At 38.7% G+C, this 24,084-nt stretch overlaps 1 protein-coding gene across 1 annotated transcript in view; it reads right to left on the bottom strand.

Moving 5' to 3' along the window:
- THSD7B (thrombospondin type 1 domain containing 7B) overlaps positions 1–24,084 on the bottom strand; it is a 747,555-nt gene that overhangs the window by 252,628 nt on the left and 470,843 nt on the right. Inside the window, exon 12 of the mRNA XM_042997047.1 lies at positions 949–1,143. Coding sequence (XP_042852981.1) covers positions 949–1,143 — 195 coding nt within the window. The remainder of the gene's footprint in view (positions 1–948; positions 1,144–24,084) is intronic.

The raw sequence follows: 24,084 nt of genomic DNA, 5'->3' as shown, positions 1-24,084 counted from the left end.
TCCCGGGTTGTGTGCAAAAACCCTGTTAAAGGCTCTCATCGATTAAGTAAATCCATTAGAGTGAGTTAAATTTAAAACAATCTTGTAAGCAATGCATTCAAACAAAGGGAATTTGAAACCAAGAGAATTAGCCCTTAAATTGCTTATAACAACAAATGGTCTTCGGTGCTTAATTCTTCAATGTCAACACCAATTTTATTATCCCAGTGATTATTTTGGCATTTTTCCTCTGGGTCTTCATTACCTAAATTAAGTTTTTCTGGATATGCAAATACAACTACAAGAAATTCTGGGGTATTTATCTAGAGTAGTAGTACAATATGCTATACTGCATCAATTATTTGTATATTACAGGCAAAAATAGCTCCAGCACTTTGATTAAACTATTAATTACTTTAATTTCCATTAAATTGCACGGATGCAAACAGAACCAAAATAATATACCACAAAAGCAGAACCTATATATGTAATTTGACTTATCTTGCACTACTAACATTTTAAAATGTCAAATTGCTTGTAAGGTAATGGCAAAAAGAGAATGATACAGGTTAGATCTGCCTTTGACGGGTTTTACACATCAGTCACTGCTATCAACTTTGCTGAGATTCTGATATGACAAAATACCAGAATCTTTGTCATTAACTATTCCAAGCTAGCTCGTGGCTATATTGCCATTTAAGACTGTAAACATTATAAAGTCCTATAGAGAGGAACTTAATAGCTATAGAATGGTCCATATCATTTCACAAAAAATGCGTAGATATTATGTGGCAGGCATAGGCACAGAAGATACATCAAGTCAGTAATTGGCTGGGAAAGGGAGAGACCTGATACCATTTCTAGTCCTTCTGGAGCTTCCACCTTCTGTGGCAGGTTCAGAAACACATCCATTGTCTGAAGCTAAGAAATGAAAGGTACGCCCTAACTATGAGCTGTCCCATACCCTACCTGTGAGCTGTCGCCGTCGACTTCGGATTGTTTCACAATCTGTGGAACAGGGTGTAAACTTGGACCAAACCGTGAAGGTGCAGTCATCTCGACACGGGACCGTGCATTCTTGCACAAAGGGAGGCATGCCATTTGTCTGCTTGAGGCATTCCATCATTTCTGCCGACTGGTTATCATCAGAGATGCAGGAGACCGCTTTACAAGAAAACAAAACAAAACGACAACACATGGATTTGTTTGTATTATTTTGATTCAATCAGTCTGCTGCTGGTTCTTCGACAAAATAGCAGAATCCCCCCAGTGTTTGCAAATTTGGTTATCACTGTGACTATGTGTGTTTAACATAGCTAACCCTATTTCTCTCTGGAAATTAAAGGTTTACCCTTGCCAGTGGAGGTATTTGAGGATTTAATTGGTTTCATTAATCCAATTTGGTTACATTGACAGCAACCAAAATAACTTTCTGTAATTTATTGTACATGAGCTTGTATCTGGTCTCGAGGGATGATCTAAAACTAAAAGAATATGTAAGAGTAATAGAGGACAAAAAAAGGACAAAACCATTAAAATCATGTGAATTCTTCCTAGATTTAATTTACTTTACTTGTTTAAATGGCACTTGTAAGAGTGGTCCTATTTTCACTTCACAACCAGTATTTAAAAAAAAAATGGGGCACCTGGGTGGCTCAGTCGGTTAAGATCCAACTTCGGCTCAGGTCATGATCTCACAGTCTGTGAATCCTAGCCCCACATTGGGCTCTGGGCTGACATACAGCTCAGAGCCTGGAGCCTGCTTTGGATTCTGTGTCTCCCTCTCTCTCTCTCTCTCTCTCTCTGCCCCTCCCCTGCTCATGTTTTGTCTCTCTCTGTCCTCAAAATGAATAAAAACATTAAATTTTTTTTAAATGTGTTGCGGCATGTGGGTGGCTCAGTCAATTAAGTGTCTAACTTCGGCTCAGGTCAGGAGTTTGAGTTCCACATTGGGCTCTCTGTTTTCAGTACGGGGCCTGCTTCAGATCCTCTGTCCCTCTCTTTGCACCTCCCCTGGTCACACTCGTTCTCTCAAAAATAAACGAACATTAAAAAATAGTAAAAAAAAAATGTTGTTTCTTAGTAAACCTTTCCTTATTAACATTTTAGGATCAATGAAAAATTTTCAATACTTTTTTCTCAAGTATAGGCGTAATCTATCCAGATAATTCGCATTACAGATACCCTATCAATGGCAGTTATGTCTCATTCACAGCATTTTTCAATGAGAATGTTTCTAGTCATACCATAAAATAACCAATAATCTTAAGCAAAATTTCATAAATACTTTACCTCAATTCTGTATTTGATTCTTTGAGCTAGTGACATTTATTTAAGTATAAAGGATATTTTTGTGCATCTTTTATTCACCCTAATTATGGACCCTCTAGGGTTGTGTCTATATTCTCTAGACCCGTGTTTTGCAACCCTGGAACTATTGACATTATGGGATGGATACTTTGTTGTGCAGACCTGTGTTTCTTGTGCACTGTAAGATATTTAGCAGCATCCCTGGCCTCTACTACTAGATGCCAGCAGCACACACATCCTCCTGGTTGTGAAAACTCCAAGTTCCAGACATTGCCAAATGTTGCCCTAGATGAAAACTACTCTTCTAAATGAATTCCTAGTCATGGAGGTTTATGAGAAGACACAGATTCTATGGCATGCCTTCAAACCTACTGCATCAACATCTCTGGGGAAAAAAAAAAAATTCTAGGAATATTTTTGCCTTTAAGTGTCCCAGGTGGTTCTGATGCAGCCTTTCCACTGACAACCTACATTTGGCATCGTGCCTGTAAATATGGTGCATGTTATTGGATATTTGCTGAATTCATCATCCTAAAGAAATCATAGTTTAGGGTCATCTTTATTACGACTCTAAAATCCACCAAGTTACAAGCAAAAAACCTACCACAGCTTAGGATCAATATTGTTAAGAATACTTTATATAGAAACTTCTGTAAGGCAGGCTAAGTGTACATAGGGGCTCCATTTAATTGCCCATTCTTCTTATATTCTGAATTCCTTTCATTATTCTTAGCACAGACAACAATTCAATGTGTGTGTGTGTGTGTGTGTGTGTGTGTGTGTGTGTGTGTGTGTGTGTGTTTTAACTGAAAGCCAAACCCAGTGTATGCTTTAGGACCAAGAAATTAGCTAAGATGATAACGAGTGCACACACACTTCCCCATTTGTGCATCTGCTCTGTGGCAGGTGGGGTTATTCAAGGATTTTGAATAATTTGTTTTGATTTTTATTTGCATCCTAGGAACAAAATCCACTGCACAAAAAGCCAACATCCCTGTGTTTGGCCTGTTGGGACTATTATAGTCATTAATGATGAATACACCAACATACTTTATCTTAGGGAGGGTGCAGGCAAATGTTACTGGAATTGCATGTTTAGATAACTAATCTGCAGTCAATTTAGGTGACTTTTATCTTGCCAAGGTATATGTTTCCCTTAAGATAACAATGTACTGATCAACATCAAGGGGAAATTTAAATACTTGGTAAAAGCATTGATATTTGAAACCTGAACTCCTATGTATATACAAATGAGGTATTTTTTTCGATAAAGTTTTTTTAAGATAATTCTTCACGTAAGTTTATAACTTGACAACTATGATAAACATTCAATTTTGAAATTCTGCAAATTACATTAGCAAATACTAGACTTATGAATGTCTATATTGACCTATTTTACATTAATGAAAAAGCATTAAAAATTAATAATAACTATGGCATAGGATATAATTCATAGACATTCTTGTCAAATGGTATGAATGCAAATTCCAATTCCAAACATCTTGAACTGAGTTATTTAGTCTTTGTGCTTAGACTCTCTATCTTTAAAATGATAAGATACCTATAACAAAGAGTTGTGAGAAATCTTAAAACAGTATCCCTTGTACACTAAGGGTTCAATAAATACTATCAATTATAATCCCTTTGTATTTATTTTTTTAATTTTAAGTTTTTTAAAAAATTAGAGCAATTTTTAATTTATTTTATGTCAAGCAGGCTGATAGTTCTCACAGGTATACATGCACACACTATCATTCTCCATGGCCTCATTTCTTCCTTGGTCATTCTAAAAATCTGAGGGATGAAAGAAAACCATGATTGAATCTCACAGGATTCTGGCACTAAACTTCAAATCCCCATTAGTCAAACAGTATGTCAAATATGCCATAAACATATTCACTACATTTTAATTAGGTTAGGTAGAACAAATCAGTTCCATTGCTCCTATACAAATAGGCATATTCGAGTCATCTAATGGAGACTTTAGGGAGTTCTAAGGGCCAAAGAAAGCATCCACAGTTGTAGCATGAAGTTGGACGACACCCACATTAATCTCAAGATCCCTGCTGTGTGTTATTACTGATGGTCTCTTGACCCAAAGATGAGTGGCAACTGACACACTACAGATCATACAATCATCAGCATACAGTCAGGCATTATTGTTTTCAGATTTCTCCAAGCTCAAGATTCTAAAAAAAAAAATCACTAGACACAAAACCATAAATCAGTATTTCCTTCTTGGGAATGTTCTAGTAGAAGATTAATCATTCAATAAACATTTATTGGATGGCTGGATACTGAACTATATACTTTACTAGAGGGTAGGAAATTACTGAAGAAATATCAAGCACCAAGTCTGAAGGACTGGAAAACCAGGAAACAAAAAGAGAAGATATTTAGAGTAAATGAGGGTCACTAGTAGCTACTGGAACAATCCAATTTAGAGCCTCCTTCCATTAGGCCAACTCCTAAGGAGAAGCTATTTTTTAAATGTATTAATTACTTTAAATCTACACTATAGTTCTTAGTCATTAAAGGTATGTAGATTAATCACGTCAGAGAAATTCTTTTAAGAAATACTACTGAGGGGGTGCCTGGGTGGCTCAGTCGGTTAAGCGGCTGACTTCAGCCTAGGTCATGATCTCACGGTTTGTGGGTTCGAGCCCTGTATTGGGCTCTGTGCAGACAGCTCAGAGCCTGGAGCCTGCTTCAGATTCTGTGTCTCCCTCTCTCTGTGCCCCTCCCCAGCTCGTACTCGGTCTCTGTCTCTCTCAAAAATAAAATAAAAAACGTTACAAAAATAAATAAAAAAAACAAAACAAATACTGACGTAGCAAAGTGTACTGATAAAATTATACACCCTGGTGTCAACAGAACTAAGAGTGACTCTTGTGTTGCTGTTGTTTGTTACCTTGGGCAAGTTATGTCAACTCTCTGAAGACTCAGTTAACTCACCCATACAATGAGAAGGAGAACGCCTACACCATAAAATAAATTGATGCAGATGAGGTACTTAGCACAGTACTAGAGCACTTGGCACATTCGACTGGAGACTGACCTAATTTTATAATGAAGTCTACTGGAAATAAAAACCTAACAAGCATCAGGAAAGAAGAATCTACCATCACTTGTCTTGGTTCAGGAAAAATTCTCCAAATCCCACCAATTAGTCTGGACTCCTAAGAAGTGTAACTGGAGTCTCCTTTGAATTATACTCTTGAGGTCAGTAGCCTCTTCCCAAGATTGCATGGCTCTCCCAAGGATATTGTCTGTTATACTTCCAAGTCATGCTCTGTGTATTCGGTTTACGGTTTACAAAAAGGAGTCTAAGCTACCAGAGGAGAGCAGAACTGCAAAGAAAGAAACAAATCCAAGGCCCGTTGGGAATTCCTTCCAGAAGCACTAAGATCAAAATCCTTAACTCTTAAGAACTTCATGAGAGGACAGTGAACATTTGCACAGAAGAGTGCTGCCCACATTAGCAACTTTTTACCTCACTCACCGAGGTGGTCCTATCCAGCATAGACACGTGCCATGCCACTGTATGCTAAAGCTGAATTTTTAACATCTAAAATTTAGGGGCATTTATCAAACTTTTCTGACCATTGGAACCATGAACGCTTCATTTCTGATCAAGGGAGGAGATAAGGCCAGAAAAAAAGTGTTCATCCCCTAAAATCAGGACTACATCTTAAAGTCATTTTCTCTACTTATACAGTGGTCTTAACATCAGACTTTGCTTATACACCTGGATCTTTATTACTGACATTTTGTTCCCTGTTTATCTTACTGAACTTGGTCCATTCACTCATCCAACCATCCATCCAGTCACAATAAGTAACTATAAACAATTATGAAAGCATTGTGTTTACACATACATGTACATAAAAATAATTTGGCCTCTGGGAGGCTACAATATTGGCAGTGACAAGAGTCCACAGTACAATGTTGTAGTCTCCCTAATGGAGATAACCAGTGAGGAAACTTGATATAGAAAGGAAAAGTAGGTACTTTAGTCCTAAATAGAAAGGATGCACAATAGGCAGGCTGAAAATAAGCCATTAGGGAGAATTTATCTGTCAGACATCTGCTATTTAGTTTAACTCTGAGTCCTGGGTCCTTTGGATCATAGTAAATCACTTGCAGGCCACAATCTAGAGCAACTATTTCCCTTTTGGTGTTTTTAAGTAGTTAAAGTACTGTACTATACTAGTAGGCAAAGTCTATGAGGAAAGGGAGAGACATTTACTACAGACTCTTCCTGTCATGCATTTCTACCTGAACTGAATTGTTAAGGGATGGCAATTCAATGTTCAATGATAATCCTTTATTAAACTTGGAATATTGTTGTCTTTGCTGGAGGAAAATTGTACTCTTGGGTAAAATTAGCTCCAATAGCTGCAGAACAATCTCGTTACTGGGCACTGTTGGAAATGTAGCTACCTTAAGCTTTGGACAGAAAGTTGTCAGACTAGCTGTCTGGGACAGCTGAGTATTCTTAAGGAATAATGGAGAAGCAGGTGTTTGAGCTGAGCCACTCAGACAAGCGCTCTCATACAACAGTCACCTGGTAAATGGGTAGGGCAGGGGTGACCTGGAACTCACCAGAAACCTTTGTAAAACCCAAGGTTGTATTTTTCCATTCACAGTAGCTAACACACATAGAACGGAGTTCAGTTTCTTCACCTTTCTCATAATTACGAGACAAGCTGAGACTTGGAAGAAAAAAATAAATAAAAATCACAAAAAGAAGACCAGAGTTACTAATAGCTTTCCCCTGTTACCTCACTCTTTTTGATTTTAGCAGCATGAAAAGGAATGCCCTGACTCAAAATGTAAATTTATCTGATTATTCAGCAGAAGAAACAAACCAAGGTCCTCTATGAATTCTCAGTGTGTCTGAGTTAATTTTTAAAGAACTACCTGCTGTTCAATGTGGGAGGTTTAGGCAGCCTTCTCAGGCTTCCATGAGGACTCAAATCATCAGATTTGACTATTACTATTACTATTATTAACTATTACTAAACAGATTATTAACTATTACTAAACAGTTAGGCTTTCTGCCCCCTGTCACCTCTAGATTCAGATATTCAGACATGCTGTGATAAAATGGTGTTCTTCTCAATTATGTTATGAGGAGGGCAGGGGTTGCTGTCCTTGTAAGAAAGGATGATGTCCTGCCTGGGAAGACTATGTGATGGAGATTGCTACTTCCTGTCAATTTACACTCCTCACCTTCACCAAGGACAACCACATTACTTGATCCACACTGCTCTGGACTAGAGTCCAATTGTAACAGTTGACAAGAAAGCTTAAGAAGAGTTTCTTTAAAGAGGCCATGATTTCCAGGAAACGGGAATGACATGCTAGAAAACCAGAGGGGCTCTATGATTTGCTGTCCTGCAACCCTGAGCAGCTTCGAGTGCAAAGCTCTATTTATATGCAGGTCATGGAGCAAAAAGGATGGACAACAGCTGATCAGCACAACCAGCATGTTCTCTATGTCAGGCCCTGCACTGTGGCTGGGGGTACACAGATGGAAGAAATGTAGAAATAAAAGGTCACTACCCTCAGGGCCCTGCAAAAGCATAGCCCTGGGGCCTCTGGCACTGGGCAGAGCAGCTTTCTGGAAGGACTGACACAGGTAAGCGGAGTTAAGATATACCCAGTAAAAACAACTTGGGCCAGGCCAGGGGCTTGACATACCACAGGCCTGTGCCGAGAGCCAGCACTATGGTGGGCTGGCTTCCTTTCCTTGCTAAGCACACTCCCAGGACTCTACGTCCCTATCTTTGAGAAGATCCATCATGCATAGAATTACAAGGTCTGTATCTGGGAAGTTACCAACCTAATGACATTATGCCAGGCTGCCCATAGCATGTATGGGGTCTGGTGTGAAAATGTAAGAAGATGTCATAAACCACAAGTCTAAGGAATTAAAAATTAACATTAACAAATGTGTCATCGATTCATTCTATTCTGCTACCTTAACGTATTTGCTTTCATAACGACTTAGCTAGGTTACAATAAAAATTCTCAGAGGACTTCAAGTTTCAGTCTGGAATGTGCCTGCACCCAGTCCCACACCCTAGCCCCCTTTCTTCCCTTCTCATTCTCAGTTGAATTCTACCCCAGGAGCAACCTTCTTGCACTTGGGAATGGGACTGTTGTCAGTCCTGCAAAACTCCATTCACAAGTCAGCTGCCTGTGACCCACCCTCAGGTCTAGAGTACACACGTAGCTAGACACAGCTTTCCTCAGGTCAGATTCACAAGAGGCTTCTTTTGTCCTTGAAGCTTGCTTAGGGCCATATGGGCAGGAAATTCTAGGGTTCTAAGGACTAGACAGAGTTTAGATAGGGGGTGGGTAGGGAAGCTGGCTTGGGGGGTGCTCCTTATGCATGAGTGGGAAGGAAGCTGGAAGAAGGCCAGAGAAGAGCCCTCAAACACACAGGAGTTAGAGGAGACCACCTCTTGCTGAGTCTAAGGGCAAAACTGCATTCCCTTCCAATTATTTTGATACAGACTGATGTAATTGTCCTTAGAAGCTCCCTTCTTGGTAGGTAATCAGGAGAAGTACAAACTCCCAATTAAAGCTATCTGAGTTTGGGCTCTTTTAATTAGTGTCCTTCCTATTTATATTAATTCTTTTCAGGTAGATTCTTTTCAGTCTCCCTCTTTCAGCCACTTCCCCTTTTGACATAGGGGTATGGCACCCAGCAAGGGTCTTGGATTGCCAAGAAGATCCTTCAGAAGCTCTCTGGGACTCTGCGAACACCTGCAGTGGCCCTTGCCCACTTGATGACTGCTGACATTGGTGTCATTCACTGCTGGAGTCTCTTCTCAAGCCCAAAACCTCATGGTGATTCCCTCTCAGCCTGTTCAGGGACAATATTCCTCTAGCTGAGGAGGCCTAGCCTGTCCTGGTACCTGCTGGGGCCATGTGATCGGTGCCCTGGGGGACCCAGAGCAGATTCTTCTGTAATGCCTGCCAGACAGCACCAGCAGCCACCTCACCCTCCCTGGGGCAGGCAGGAACTTCTGGAGACTCCACAGAAGAAACTCTGAGAACATCTGGGGAGCCACTAAGGCCCTCCTTATGGAGTGGGGCCCCTGTAGGTCACCTCTTCCCAGAGTTCCAAACAGAACATGGAGCACAAACTCTTCAGCTTCCTTCCCTTTCATTAGCCAAGCCCTCTACCCTGACAACATCAGCCCCGAGTCAGAGAAACCAGCACGGACATTCATTCAGCTCCACTTCCCCTTTCCCCAGTTTCTTAGTGTTTCTTCCCCAGGACCCACTCTGTCAGCAAGAGGAAAACTTTTATTCTTCTTGTCTGACAGACATTTCTCCTGCATTTGCATCCATATTCCATCTGAGGTGGCCTTTACCCCGTCCTTTTTCCTAAAGCCTTAATGACAGACAGGCTGCAGAGAGAAATCTAATTAGATTAAGTGTATAAATTAAGAAGCACCTAAAAAATACGAAGCCTGCCATATACACGTTTCACCACTAGGTGGGGAGGCCCAGGACTCGTGAGCCTGGGTCTGGCTTGTGTATGCACAGGTCTCCCAACAAGTGACTGACACACATTTAGGTGCCACTAAAGACAGAGATGGATTCTTTGAAGCCACTGTGGAGTAAGAGGCAGGGGCACAGAAGCACTCTGTTGGGAAGCCCAACACTTTCCTTTAGTTTCAGAAATGCCCCATTTTTTTAAATGCTAATTTATTTCCAGGGGATTGTTTTCCTGTTGCCACTGTAACAGATTACCACAAATTTAGCCACAAAAAGAACAAAATTTGTTTCCTTACAAATTCTGGGAGTCAGAAGTTCGGCATCATTTTCTGGAAGCTAAAATCAAGAAGCCATGGGGACTGGTTCTTTCTGGAGGCGAGAGAGAATCAAGTATCTCACCCTTTGAGATGTCTAGAGGCCACCTACATCCTTCACTGCCAGGCCCACAGAGTATCAGCAGCACATCTCCCCAACCCCATCCCTCTGTCTCCTCAACACGTTGTTGAGTCCTCCCGCTACCTTATAAAGGCAGCCATGATTACATTGGATCCTCCTGGGGATTAACCCTCCTGGATTAACCTGGGATAATCCCCACCTGAGGATTCTTAACTTGATCACATCTGCAAAATCCCTTTTGCCTCATAAGACCTTCACAGCTTCCAGAGATTAGACCTTGCCACTTTGGGGGACTATTATTCAGCCTCCAACATAGAGGAGAGGTGTTTCTTCCTAGCTCTGAGGTATTGCCTCATTCGTTAGAATAAGAACCAGGCCTACCTCATGTGTTCCCACTAATAAGGAACACAGATTTGACAGACTTACCACGATTTTCCCATTCCATGTTCTCACAACTATTTTGTTTTAATTCTTTTTTTTTTTCTTTTGCAATTATCTGGCATGGCTTTCCTTAGTCATCCAGGCAACATTTATTATTTTTTTAAATGTTTACTTATTTATTTTGAGAGACAGACACACACACACAGAGAGAGAGAGAGAGAGAGAGAGAGAGTTCATCTGCATGAGATGGGCAGACAACAAAGGAGACAGAGAGTTCCCAAGCAGGCTCCACACTGTCAGGGCAGAGCCTGATGCAGGGCTCAGCCTCATGAACCATAAAGTCATGACCTGAGCCAAAATCAAGAATCAGATACTTAACCTACTGAGCCACCCAGGTGCCTCCCCCCAACCCCGACCTTTTTAATATTTATTTACTTTGAGAGTCAGGCTACCTTTAGAATTACTCTTCCCATACACTGCTTGGGGTATCCTTAGAGAAAACAGGCAAGTGGACTTCTTTCTTATTCAAGATCAAGCATAATTAAGAATCTAGCGGTGCCTGGCTGGCTCAGTTGGTAGATCATGTGCCTCTTGATCTCAGGGTCATGAATGACTTCGGGCCCCATATTGGGTGTGGAGACTATGTAAAAAAAAAAAAAAAAAAAAAAAAAGAATGTACATCTATATTAAATACAAGCACAGTATTCTGCCGAATACCAGCACCTGGGTCAGTCTGAGCCAGGCAAAATGCAAAGCCACTTCCCCCCATCCAATTTTTATGCTTCAATTGTTGGCTTCATGAATGAGTGAAGGAAAATCTCTTCAGAGAAATACTCAAATTGAGAAGGGAGTGAGAATAGCTAGAGGTAATAGAAACTTCCATATCTCAAAAAAGAAGACCCACTGTATGCTCTCTTTCACAGCAAGCATGTCTTGTTGTCTCTACTAAGAGGACATGCTCTGAAGTGTCCAGCATGAGGGCAGCCCTGAGCCACTCCCACATCCCATTCCATGCTCAAGAGCCAAGAGCTGGCCAGGGTTAGGAAGCACATCAATACTGTCACTTGTATGCTGTACGAAATAGTCTTCCCATCTTGTCTATGCTGTTACTCTGGCTGCAGTGGACACAGACTGCTCTGATCCTCTCCCAACATGGCCAGCCCTGGTGTGGGGGAGGGCCAGGAGCCCTGGTAGTATGAGGAAGAACAGGAAAGGTGGCCAGTTAACATTGGCATTTCCTAGGCACAGATATCGGGGTTACCCTGACATGACCAAGCCAATTCTTCCACACAAGGATCAAACCCAGGCCCTTCCCCTTTGGATTTAAATCACCTGAGTTGAACCAACCAACCATTCCACATACTCTAAATTCACTCAGTGGCTATCCTAGCAATGGCATTTCTGTGACAATCAAAAGTTAGTGGAGAATTTATGTTCACTTGCCTATATCCAAATGAGTCAATTTGGAAGTAAAAGCCAGTTCTTGCCATGCCCCAAATGCATTCGTTTTTCCCTTGTATTTTCTCTCTCCCTGTGCAGAGCACAGCATGTGGGAGCACAGTATTTGAAGGTCTCATTCTTCAAAACTAGAGTTTGAATAAAGTGTGTGCTTATGATTACATGCTGACTGACACATATGCAACTTTTGAGTGGAACAGCATGAATTGTGGAAATTGAATTAAACAATAAACCCATAATTGCTTGTTAGGGTGCTTTAATTGACTCATAAGTACCATATGCGAAGCTGTGTGGCTGCAGGAGCCCAATTATAAACTTGCTTATGGAAAGATACAACTCATTTTGCATGTTGGAAACATACTCCCCAATTATTGTTGCCTTCTCAGAGAAAAAGCATTTTTAAATAAATAAGAAATACTTAGTGAGCTCATAATGTATACTTAGTCCCTAGGTAACCTTGAAGCACTTTATTTAGGTTCTAATACAAGATCAGAAAATGTGCAGTTAAAAAATGCCCATTTACTTTATTCCAGGGCCTCTGTTAAGCCCTGGAGCTCTCTGTGTTCACAGCTAACCAAAGAAATGCACACGGTTAGGGCTCTTGACTTAAGGGACTTTTTCCCCCCTAACTGACTAAAACTGACAAAAGTACACATTTATGGAAAAAAGGAGAACAAAGTAAAATTACAAACAATGCATCAATTATATTTAAAAATGGCTAATACACATGAGGGCCACAGAGGAGAAAGCAGTGAGATCTTAAACTCTGGCTGCCGATGACTGTGGCAAATTCCCGAAGGGAATGCTAGGATTGGGGGTCAGTTTACCTCAGGTGTGGGCCCGTGGGAATGTGTGGTAGAAGTGGGAGCACAGGAGGTTCGTGTTGACCACTTGGCAAAATCAAGAAATCAGTGGGTTCCAGGTAAGTAGAGTGAGCATATGCTCCTACACTAGAGTGGAGAAGTAACCAGTGGAAATCCTAAATCCAAGAAGGAAAAGCATAAAATTGTCTCTCTAGGATACCATAGAGCCCATTTGTATGAATACAAGTGATCTTGGAATATCTTTAGTTCTCCAATGATTTCCAATCAGTCACAGTGAAACCACCCAAAATAAACAGCTACAAAGAGTAGCTCATTTGTTAACAAACTGCCAGACAAGTCTTTTAATCTCCAGCTACTTCCTTCCCTAAACTAGACTGAAAAAAACATACACTTTCAACAGAAAGGGAGGACATGCTATGCAAACAGCTTCCAAAGTTCTCAGCCACTCTTTCCATTTAGAATGCCTCTGTGAGTCCTTCCTCCTACAGAGATATTAAAACCTGTATTGAAGAAAACCATTATAAATGCATATAAATCATCACACTCCGCAAGACACTGACAGCAATCACTCTAGGTCATGACAGCGAATATGAAGGAGCCATCACTGCATCCAACCTTGTTACACGTCAGAGATTCTCTCCCTGATTTTGTAACACCTTAGAGTAGTTCCATTTATCTCACTTGACTTTCTTCCATTAAAAATAATTCAATGGGGAATGACTGCTAATGGGATAGTGTTTCTTTTGGGGGTGATGAAAATCTTCTGGAATTAGATTATCATGATGGTTGCACAACTCTGTGAATATACTAAAAACTACCAACCTATACACATACATTGGAGAGTAAATTGTATCTCAAAGCTGCTGTAAAAAATTATAATGTAAATATTCTGAATCTTGAACAAATATAAATTATAAATATAATTCTTAAGAAAAAGCTCAAAAGTCATGTCACAAAATCATGTCAGGCAGATGCTGCATTTCTAGAAATCCTGGGAATCATAAGCATTTACCAGCTACCAAAGAAATTATTCTCCCAGAAGTTAGGCTCAAAACCATTTACATTAACTTTTATAAACAAAGATGTTCCCAAGAGTAATGAATTAGGATTTTATCATTAATACAGTTCTTTGCAGGGTGCCTGGGTAGCTCAGTTGGTTAAGCATCCAACTTCAGCTCAGGTCATGATCTCATGGTTGATGGGTTTGAGCCCTGCATTGAGCTCTGTGCTGACAGTTCAGAGCCTGGAACCTGTTTCAGATTCTGTGTCTCCCTCTCTCTCTGTCCCTCCCCTACTCACACTCTCTCTCCCTCTCAAAAATAAACATAAAAAAGTTTTAAAAATACAGTTCTTTTCATATGTTTTCTGACCTGCAAAGTTTCATTTTTAAAATTTTTTCCTCCATTAAGTAAAACAAAAAGCAAACTACAATTGCCTACACTTTCTGTGGTGCCATACTTACCAAATTAGAATTCTATAGAATGCTATTGAGAGAATATGATCAGTTGAACTGTGAGACATTACAGTAATATAAGACAGAATTTCTGCCCTAAGAGGGCTTATAATCTACACAGAATACTCAACTTCTAATGTGTGTGGGGAATCGACAAAATATAGAATATCTACGAACCACCTGTATGTAAATATATTTAGAATACAAAAGCATTTCATGGTGGTTAGAGCTAAATTCTTACCATGTTTTAAAAACTGTCAGGGTAAGAAATAGAAATCTTCTTATAAATTATTTTTCTCTCCTTCTTTCTCCATCATTGCCTCATTAGAGGTGTAAGCTAATGATGAGATGCTTTCTCGTATTTCCAAGTCATTTTTCTCACTGTCACTAAAAAGCGTTCAGATTAGATTCCTTCAGAAATATCTCCCACATTTAAATTCTGTGTCTTATGCCGAATGAAGTCCTCAATTCAAATCATATGAGTTTCTTGACGTTTCTTTTATATATTTAGAAAAAAATTCATAAACACTTCATTCTACAGAATATTGCCTATAACTATGCAATATGCTAGAAGCTTTATACTCCTCCAGCCCCTATTTTATGTACACATACAAGGGGAATGTATATTTGGAAGCTTTGAAAGAATAAATATGCTAATTCATACACTGCATGTAGAAGGTGATTTATTCCATTTTTAAAGGAATATGGCAGTATTTGCATAAGTTTCACCTGTAACTCTGCAAACAGCTGTTGTGCAACCAACTTCCAAATCAGGAGAAAAAATGGGCTGGGTATTTTTTAACAGTTGCTCTGGGCTTGACAGATGGATGGTGATTCAGTTACCCGCTGCACTTCATATAAAGGCACAGGGAAGACTTGGGCACAGAGAATCACTGCAAGTACAGAATAAAACTCCCCCCCCCCAAAAAAAAAACCTTCCTCTTGGAGTGCAAAAGCTAAGATTCTTAAACGCCTATATAAAACGGAAACTTTAACTATACGTATCTGCCATGAAATAAGCTATCTTGATAATGAGTGCTGTATCATTTGTCAGGACGCTAAACTTTGCATCACATAATCATTCTAGTAACAGTAACTAAGTAACAAATGAGATGTGAAACTCCAAATTAAGAAGTAATTTTGTGTTCTCTATTGAAAAACAACTGCAAAGACCCAGGGTATTAATTATCTCGCTGCTACAGAGAAACAATAAATCAGCACAATATCCACATGTATTCCCCCCACCCCTTGCCAAAGTATCCCACATTGTCTTGTGGATCTACGTAAAACATATTCAAAGGAAATTTTCTTTTTCTACAAATGATTTACTCTTTGTAGATCACTATGAGTACTAATGCTTTACATGGGATCGTAATCACCACCATTATAATCAATTGTCTGTTATATACAAAGCTGATGCCATGTGGAAAAGACATTTATTTTCATTTTGTTGGGTCTCCTCCTCTGTACACTCTGCCAGGATGCTGCTGAAATTATGTTTATTCAATCCCCATTTTGTCTTCGGTCCCTCTGGAGACCATGCATTTGCTGCATCCTTTATGAAAAACAAATTTGTTACACTTTAATTCAGTTCCAGAGTCTCAAACTTAATAAAATCCTATAATAAAAGTCTGAGTAATGGTGGATTCAGGGATCATATTGTAGTTCTTATGCACTATATATATTTGCTAGTCATACAACTTAGCTTCTCTCACAAGACGTTTTAATGAAGAACAACTCACTTCATTCAATATGTAGATGGATTCCTGAAAAGGTGTATGCAGTAAATATGAAGGAAATGAATCTACTTTAATGCAACAGAAGAGCGTGCTATCAAAAGGTTTTCCATCCAGAATAATGGTATTTAACCTCAAAGATTCATTTTTCAAAGTAAACAATGCATGCTTTTATGTGAAATTGAATTTGTTTGAAGTGATATATACCCCCAAATCAAGTGACCTCTGATTTCTTATGTGCATTTTTTTTTTTTTTACCTGCTAAAGTTGGCTGAGTTAAGAGTAAAGCTGCCTTCTAGTGTCTTACCGGTTATAAGATAGGAACTTGATCTATTTTTGCCTTTAAGCACTAGGAAATAATAAACCTTCATGTGACTAATAATATCCAGTTCATACATTTAACTACTTTGAGCTAGTACTGGCATCTGCACAATTCAAATTACCAAGGCTAATTGGTGCCTATAACCAAAACTTCTTCTGATAATGCATTGTTTCACACATTTCCTTCAAGTCTTCATAGCGCCCAAGTGGAACTTGTGTTTTAGCCAGAATTCTACACCAATGACCAGGACCCAAACACAATCTGAAGATGGAGCAGGGTCAGTCAGGAGACTGAGTCTGACTCTGGCTTTTCCTGTGAGAGACGCATGACCCACTCTGGGTTCGGCTCATTAAAAATCAAGTGTATTTATATGCATAATGATGGAGATGGACCCGGTTGATCTGCCTTCCAGCTCTAATATTACATGACAACATTATAGGTACAGGCAGGACAGAACATTCTCAAATGTATTGTAATCCAGGCTTTTATCAAGAACTTGCAAGATTAGCATAGATAGCTGGTCCTAAAGCAAGCGTTTATGTGTAACTGTTTTTATTTCATTTGATGATGTGTTGTTAAATACATATAGCACACTAGCACACCATTGCTAAAATTCTACAATTATGATAAAAATAAATCCATACTTCACTCAGGAAGGCATTTTATTTTTTTATAAGACTTGTTTTTAATGTTTATTTATTTTTGAGAGGGGGTGGGGAGGAGAGAGAGGGAGACACAGAATCCAAAGCAGTCTCTAGGCTCTGAGCTGTCAGCACAGAGCCTGCCACAGGGCTTGAACTCATGAACCATGAGATTATGACCTGAGCCAAAGTTGGGACGCTTAACCAACTGAGCCACCCAGGTGCCTCAGGAAGGCATTTTATATAACACATATAAATTAGTTAGACTTCCAGGTAAAGATGGCAGAGAGGAAACATGATTATACTTCTACTTCCTTGTAAAACTTCAGTAAACTTTCTGAGTCCCTAGCACATTAAGAGAATAAGAAGGAACAAAATGGTGTCATGATTTTGGAAGCCATAAATCAGTGGACAAGAGGCAAAGGACTGAATGAATTTAGGGAAATGTTAAATTTGAAGGTAGAAACTACAAAAAGCCAAAAGTGAACTGGCTTGCAACACAGAATCTCTAGAAATGGGGTTGAATGAAAAAAATTGATTGAATAGGCCAGAAAAATCCATTAAAGTTTGTCTGAAATATGATCTGATTATCTTGAGAAAATATTTACTCAATCAGTGGAGAGTTTGGGAGTTTTTCAATTCCTGAGCTGTGTGGAAGGCAAAGGTAACTGGTTACTTAGAAGTTCTCAGTTCACTTTCCTTATTTAGAACTATTGTGGGGGTGCCTGGGTTGCTCAGTCGGTTAAGTGTCCGACTTTAGCTCAGGTCATGATCTCACAGTTTGTGGGTTCAAGCCCCACATCAGGCTCTGTGCTGACAGCTCAGAGCCTGGAGCCTGCCCCTGATTGTGTCTCGATTGCTGTCTGCCCCTCCCCCACTCACACTCTGTCTCTTTCAAAAATAAATTAAAACAACAACAACAACAACTATTGTGCCTCTTTTAGGACATTCAAACCTTAAAGATCACTGATTTAGAGATGACACAATCTCAGGTTTTATTTCTGTGTTTTTATTTCTCCATTTCCAGAAGAGTAGCTTTAATTTATGTATCCTTTACATCTTTCAAGATGAAAAACAAAGGGAAGGAAAAAACTGAATTAGGAACTCTATGGATAATAAAATGTTTCAAGAAATATATGATTATCATAGTGTACTTACACACAGTAAGACTTTAAAAAATACTTATATAACCATACTAATATAAACACTGAATACATTGATCTCATAAAACTACATGATAATCATATGGAGAAAATAGGAAGTGTATCAGCATAGCGAGGGCAGGATAATACAAGAGAGCTAAGTCCCTATTAATCATACTGGGAAGACAATGGTTAATGCTTAAAGCTGAAAATATAAGATGCTAGAAACCAAACATAGTTAGAGACATGAATTTAAAACAGCATAGTCAGCTAAAATAGTTGACAGTAGTTGAGGCAAATGGAGGCAAGGAGAAAACCTTGTAGAATTATTTAAGTTTTTTATTTCTGTTGAAGAACTATTTGATCCTTCAAATTGAAAATCTTTACATTTGATAGAACTTACAGGGATTGAAGGAGTAAAACAGACTAACATATTTAAAACATTCCCAGGTATATAAAATAGTATATTAAGTCAAATACATAATATAGTAGATTATGCTTCATAAATACATTCTTTATAGGCAAAGCCTTTCCAATTTGTCTTCTTTTGCCAACAAACTAAAATGGAATTTAATTTCATATTTCATTACTCTAGATACTCTACTTACATCTTTATCTTTCTCCAAACAACAACAAAACAACAACAACAACAACGGAAGGTGGCATGTTTTTTTCTTCTATTTTGTGACAATAATCGAAATACACACAGGAAACCTAGTTCTTGGCTTTTGACATGTTAAGTGGCTGGTTGGCATGGAGGTTGATTAGACTGATTTAATTTACTCTTATTTTTAAAAAAAAGAAATTGTTTTTTGTTGTTTTTGTTTATTTTTTTAATGTTTATCATTTGAGAGAGAGAGAGAGAGAGAGAGAGAGACAGCAGTAGGGGAGGGGCAGAGAGAAAGGGAAACACAGAACTCGAACCAGGCTCCAGGCTCTGAGCTAGTAGCACAGAGCTCAATGAGGGGCTTGGACCCGTGGACTGTGAGAGTATGACCGAGCCCAAGTCAGATGCTTAACTGACTGAGTCACCCAGGCACCCCTGATGTAATTTATTTTTTACCTCCAGAAGGAAAAACTAGGACTGGACCCTGAGAAAAGTGTTGATAACAGAAGTCAAAATGACAAAAATGAAATGAAGTAGTTATTAGCTCATAATGAGAGATGAACTACAGGAACACCAGGGAGTACAAAAGAAAGAAATTATTCCTTAGCTGAGTGGAAAAGCTAAGGCAGCTGGTTATTTAGAAGTTCTCAGTTCACTTTCCTAATTTAGAACTATTCTGCCCCTTTTAGGACATTCAACTCTCAAAGACCACTGATTTAGAGATCACATAATCTCAGGTTTTATTTCCATATTCTTATTTCTAGAAGAGTAGCTTTAATTTACATATCCCTTAGATCTCACATGTCACAAAGAAATAGTCCAATGCAACTCCAAAGCAGTAGACATGAATTTTGGTGGTGAAGGCATCTCTACTCCTCTAAGCTGCTGCTTGCTAAAGCAAATAATTCCAGAAATGAATGTCAGAGACTATCAACAACAATGAACAAACCCAAGCCCAAATAACCCAGTTTTATTCTCGGCCAAGACAGACTCATTACTGACCATGAGAGATCTGCTTCCTCCCAAATTGTGATAACTTGTGGGGAAAAGGAAGGCAAGTGTCTGAGGGTGTTTCAAAACAACAACAACCAGGAAGGGATAGTCGATGAGCTCAAATCAGATCCAAGCAAAGCAGGGGGCCTAGCTGGGAAAATGGTAAAATATTCTTAAAAGACTTGGCTTTAACACACTGAGGTACTGCTAACATTCCAATCTGTCAGTAGTCTGTTTACTTGGGAAAAAAAAAATGAACCATTATTAAAGAAACCGAGAAGATTTAGCAAATATATATCAAAATAAGACTGGTTTGAGAAATTCCAAGCAGAGTTCTAAGACTACTTTACTTAAATATGATTGAGAATTCTGAAAATTATGGGATAGCAGTCTTTTTGTGGTCAGGGTTCCCAATACGAGTAGCAAATATAATGAATACATCTTCTAGTTAGGTGGGAATTGGGAATTAATGAAGCAGATAAAGCTAAAACTCAACACACAATCTTCTTCCTAAGGAGTTAATAAGAAAATTTAGTTTCTTTTTAATAATACTTTCCAAATAGTGGAAACTCAGATGGCACCTATTTTTCTTTTTAACAGTGATGTGCTCTTGGCTCTATAATCTTCAATACTGATAATCTGCATTATCACAATAAAAAACATGTCTGGAGAGGAACCCAGGCATTTGAATATTACATCATTGACAAAATGGATTTGTATTGAAACCAACTGAGTTGTTATGTTACCCTTTAACAAACAATTCAGTGTAAGCTAGCTGAAGAATCCAGGATTAACTTAGCTAAATACCTTTGTTATTGATGACATAGTTTTCATATGGCTAAGGAGAAAAACCAAAAGGTTATATAAATGTCTAAATTACTGATCTATGCTTTTTTAAAATTTTTTAAATGTTTATTTATTTATTTTTAATTTTTTTATGTTTATTTATTTTGGAGAGAGAGACAGTGCATGAGCAGGGGACTGGCAGAGAGACAGGGAGACACAGAATCCAAAGCAGGTTTCAGGCTCTGAGCTGTTGGGCTTGAACTCAAGAATTGTGAGATCATGACCTGAGCCAAAGTTGAATGCTTAACCGACTGAGCCACCCAGGGCCCCAATATTTATTTACTTTTCAGAGAGAGAGAGAGAGAGAGAATGAATGGGGGAGAGCAGAGAGACAGAGAGGCATAGAATGTGAAGCAGGCTCCAGGCTCTGAGCTGTCAGCACAGAACCTGACATGGGGCTCCAACCCATGAACCGTGAGATCATGACCTGAGCAAAGTCAGATGCTTAACTGACTGAGCTACCCAGGCACCCAAGATAGACAATTTTTTTAAGAGAAAAAAAAAGAGAGAGAGAGAGAGAGAGAGAGAAAATCAGCTTAGCTTTTTGGTAAGATATTTTAGTATAAATTCTGTAACTTCTTTTTAATCTAGAGATTTGGGTTAATTATAGATTTTTTTCTTTTCTTTAACATATCCTAAATCCATCCTTCTTTAATTTTGGAAGGCAATTCCTTTTCTTTTTTCTTTCTTTCTTTCTTTTTTTTTTTTCATTAACAGAGACAGAAAATAGTGAGCTCACATTCTGCCCCTAATCTTCGAGTATAAGTAAGACATGTTTTATTCTACCTCAACCATTCCTCTTCAAAGAAAAATGGCTTTGAGTCCTTTAGGGCCTTGGACTACATAGCCCACCCTCTACAACATATTCAGGGACGTTCACCAAATGAGTTATGTTATGGACTGAATATTAGTGTTCCCCAAAATTCATATGTTAAAGCCCTTACCCCTAATGCTATGGTGTTTGGAGATGGAACTTTGGGGGACAATTAGGATTAGATAAAGTCATAAGGGTGGTGCCCATGATGGGACTAGTAGCCTTAGAGAGGGAGCATAAGACAGAAATATCTCTCTCTCCACCACACACACCTAGGAAAAACCATGTAAGGAGCTAGCAATAAGGAGGCCATCTGCAAGCCAGAATTTTACTCTGCTGGAACAATAATCTTGGATTTCCAGCCTCCAAAACTGTGAGAAAATCAATTTCTCTTGTTCAAGTCAACCAGTCCATGATGTTTGGTTATGGTAGTCCAAACTACTGTAAATTATAAATATTATAGCATTTTAAAACTGGAAAGGTACACAGAGATAACTCATTCCAAGGGTTAAAAACTGGTGGCCTTTTGAATTAGACTGCAGACTTGTTTTGTAGGTATTCATAGAATTAAAAAACACTTTAGGGGTGATGACTGTAATTTTATAGAAGAGTCATTAGTGTCAATGGCATCCCTCATGCCATAATAACACATTTTTGGAACTTGCTTCATGCCTGTGTCTCTGATTTCTATTGACTCTCTCCTTGTATACATGAGGAAACTAAATTTCAGAGATGTCAGGTGACTTGCCCAAGCTGAAGCAAGTAATTAAAATGAAAAATAGGTTTAGAATCCAGATCTCTTGATACCTTATCTAGTTTTCTACCATGTAACCTGTCTAAAGCTTAGTTAACTATGTATTAGTTATGCTAGTTAACTACAGCACCAGGATGTGAGACTCACAAATAGTGTGGCTACTTGAAGCATGAGTACAAGGGGGAAATATCAAGTGAAAAGAAAAAATAATCATCTATTTTTCATTTTATCTATTTTTCCCAGATGGATTAATTCTAAAAAAGTGCATAGTAACTTTGAAGGTAAAATATCATTACTCTGGAAGTAAAGAGGCAAAACAAAAATTTCACATATTCCTCGAACTACTTCTGTTAATAATTCACTTCAAATTGAATTTAAAGGGTTTTGGTAGAGAAATATAATAATTGATGACAGCAAAGGAAATAACAGAAAAAGGAAAAATAGTTATGGAAATTCTATACTTTAATATTGTATTAGAAGAGTGAATAAATCTATTAAAATGCCTGTATTTTAATTTAATTACATTTTGTAATTAAATGCAATTACATTTATAGGAAACATTAAATATTATTCAAGTATTAAATATTAAAGGGTTATTGTAACTAAAATCCCCAAAAGTTTTCCTTTCAGTCACATCCTATATGCTATCTATCGCCTAATATTTCTTCTCTTCAAAATATCTTATTGATTTACAGCCAGTAAAAGAAAAATTGGAGAAACACTAGGCATTATTATGCCTTTTGTGCAAATCTTTCAAAGATCTGAAAAAGGCAAATAGTGATAGGTAGGGCAGGGAATTATTCCATTTCATACAAGGGGAAACTGAGGCTCAAAAATGTTCAGTCTCATGCCCAGCAGGGTCAGCCACAAGTGCACATTTTCTGCATTCTGGTCCACGTTTCACATGTTGAAATAATGTCTCTGAGGACACTGTTTCATTAAAAAATGTCACAGACTTCAGTGTGTTTTTATTTGGCAAGTTAATTTTTAGTATTGATTTAGTATTGATTACATAAGCTTAAAAAAATGTAACACTCAGTTAACATAGACCTGCTACATATATGTTAAGCCCATGTTTTATCCACATTACTGGATTTCACATTAAGATGTCTATATTACAAGTGAGTCACTTATTCATTCATTGATTATTATTTCAATAAAAATATCTCACATGCCACCTGCCTTGGGAGCTTGGACGTGTTTGTGAATGTGGGGTCAGAGGACTGTGGAAAGGATAGAAAGATAAGTGTGGAACAAACCCCACTGTCTAGACAGGAGAACAGGAGAAGTGTGTCATATGCACATATAAAAAGGATACCTGGCACATGACCTGTTTTCCTAGAAGTTCATGGTGTGCTTTTTGAATGCAACATGGTATGTTTTAGCAAGTGTTGAAGGTTATTATAATAGCCCACAGGTTAACATGCACCTATAAAATGTAGGTCTGGAGTAAGTCAAGGGTATATAAAGGCCATAGGCCTACTGCATCCTGCTATCTCTGTCCTACTGCCCCCTTCAATGAGAACCTACTCTGAGTCCATCCACTTGTGGCTGACTTCCTTGTAAGTACCATGGCTTAAATCTCCCTGTAATCTCTCTAAAATTTTACGTCCTTTTCCACTGCCTTGATGCCTTGACCATGACTCCCTTTTGCTTAATTTAACGCTCAGATCATTTTTAGATAAGCTGTTTTTTCTGTGTCCTGGCACTAAGCCCTACCAGTCCTTTCTTTCAAATGCAACCCATCAGGGTCCTGGTCCCTTCTCACCCTACCACTGGACTGGGTGGTGGCCCAGAGGCTCCTGGAGGTAGCTCCTTCCCAGGATCATGAATGATGCATACAGTTTTGCCTGATGATATGGGGAAGGATGACATCCTATAGAGAGGTAATGGCATGGCTAATTAGCCCT

The sequence above is a fragment of the Panthera tigris genome, chromosome C1 (assembly GCF_018350195.1).
Source record: "Panthera tigris isolate Pti1 chromosome C1, P.tigris_Pti1_mat1.1, whole genome shotgun sequence".
Classification (NCBI taxonomy): Eukaryota; Metazoa; Chordata; class Mammalia; order Carnivora; family Felidae; genus Panthera; species Panthera tigris.
This window is presented reverse-complemented; position numbering and strand designations above follow the sequence as displayed.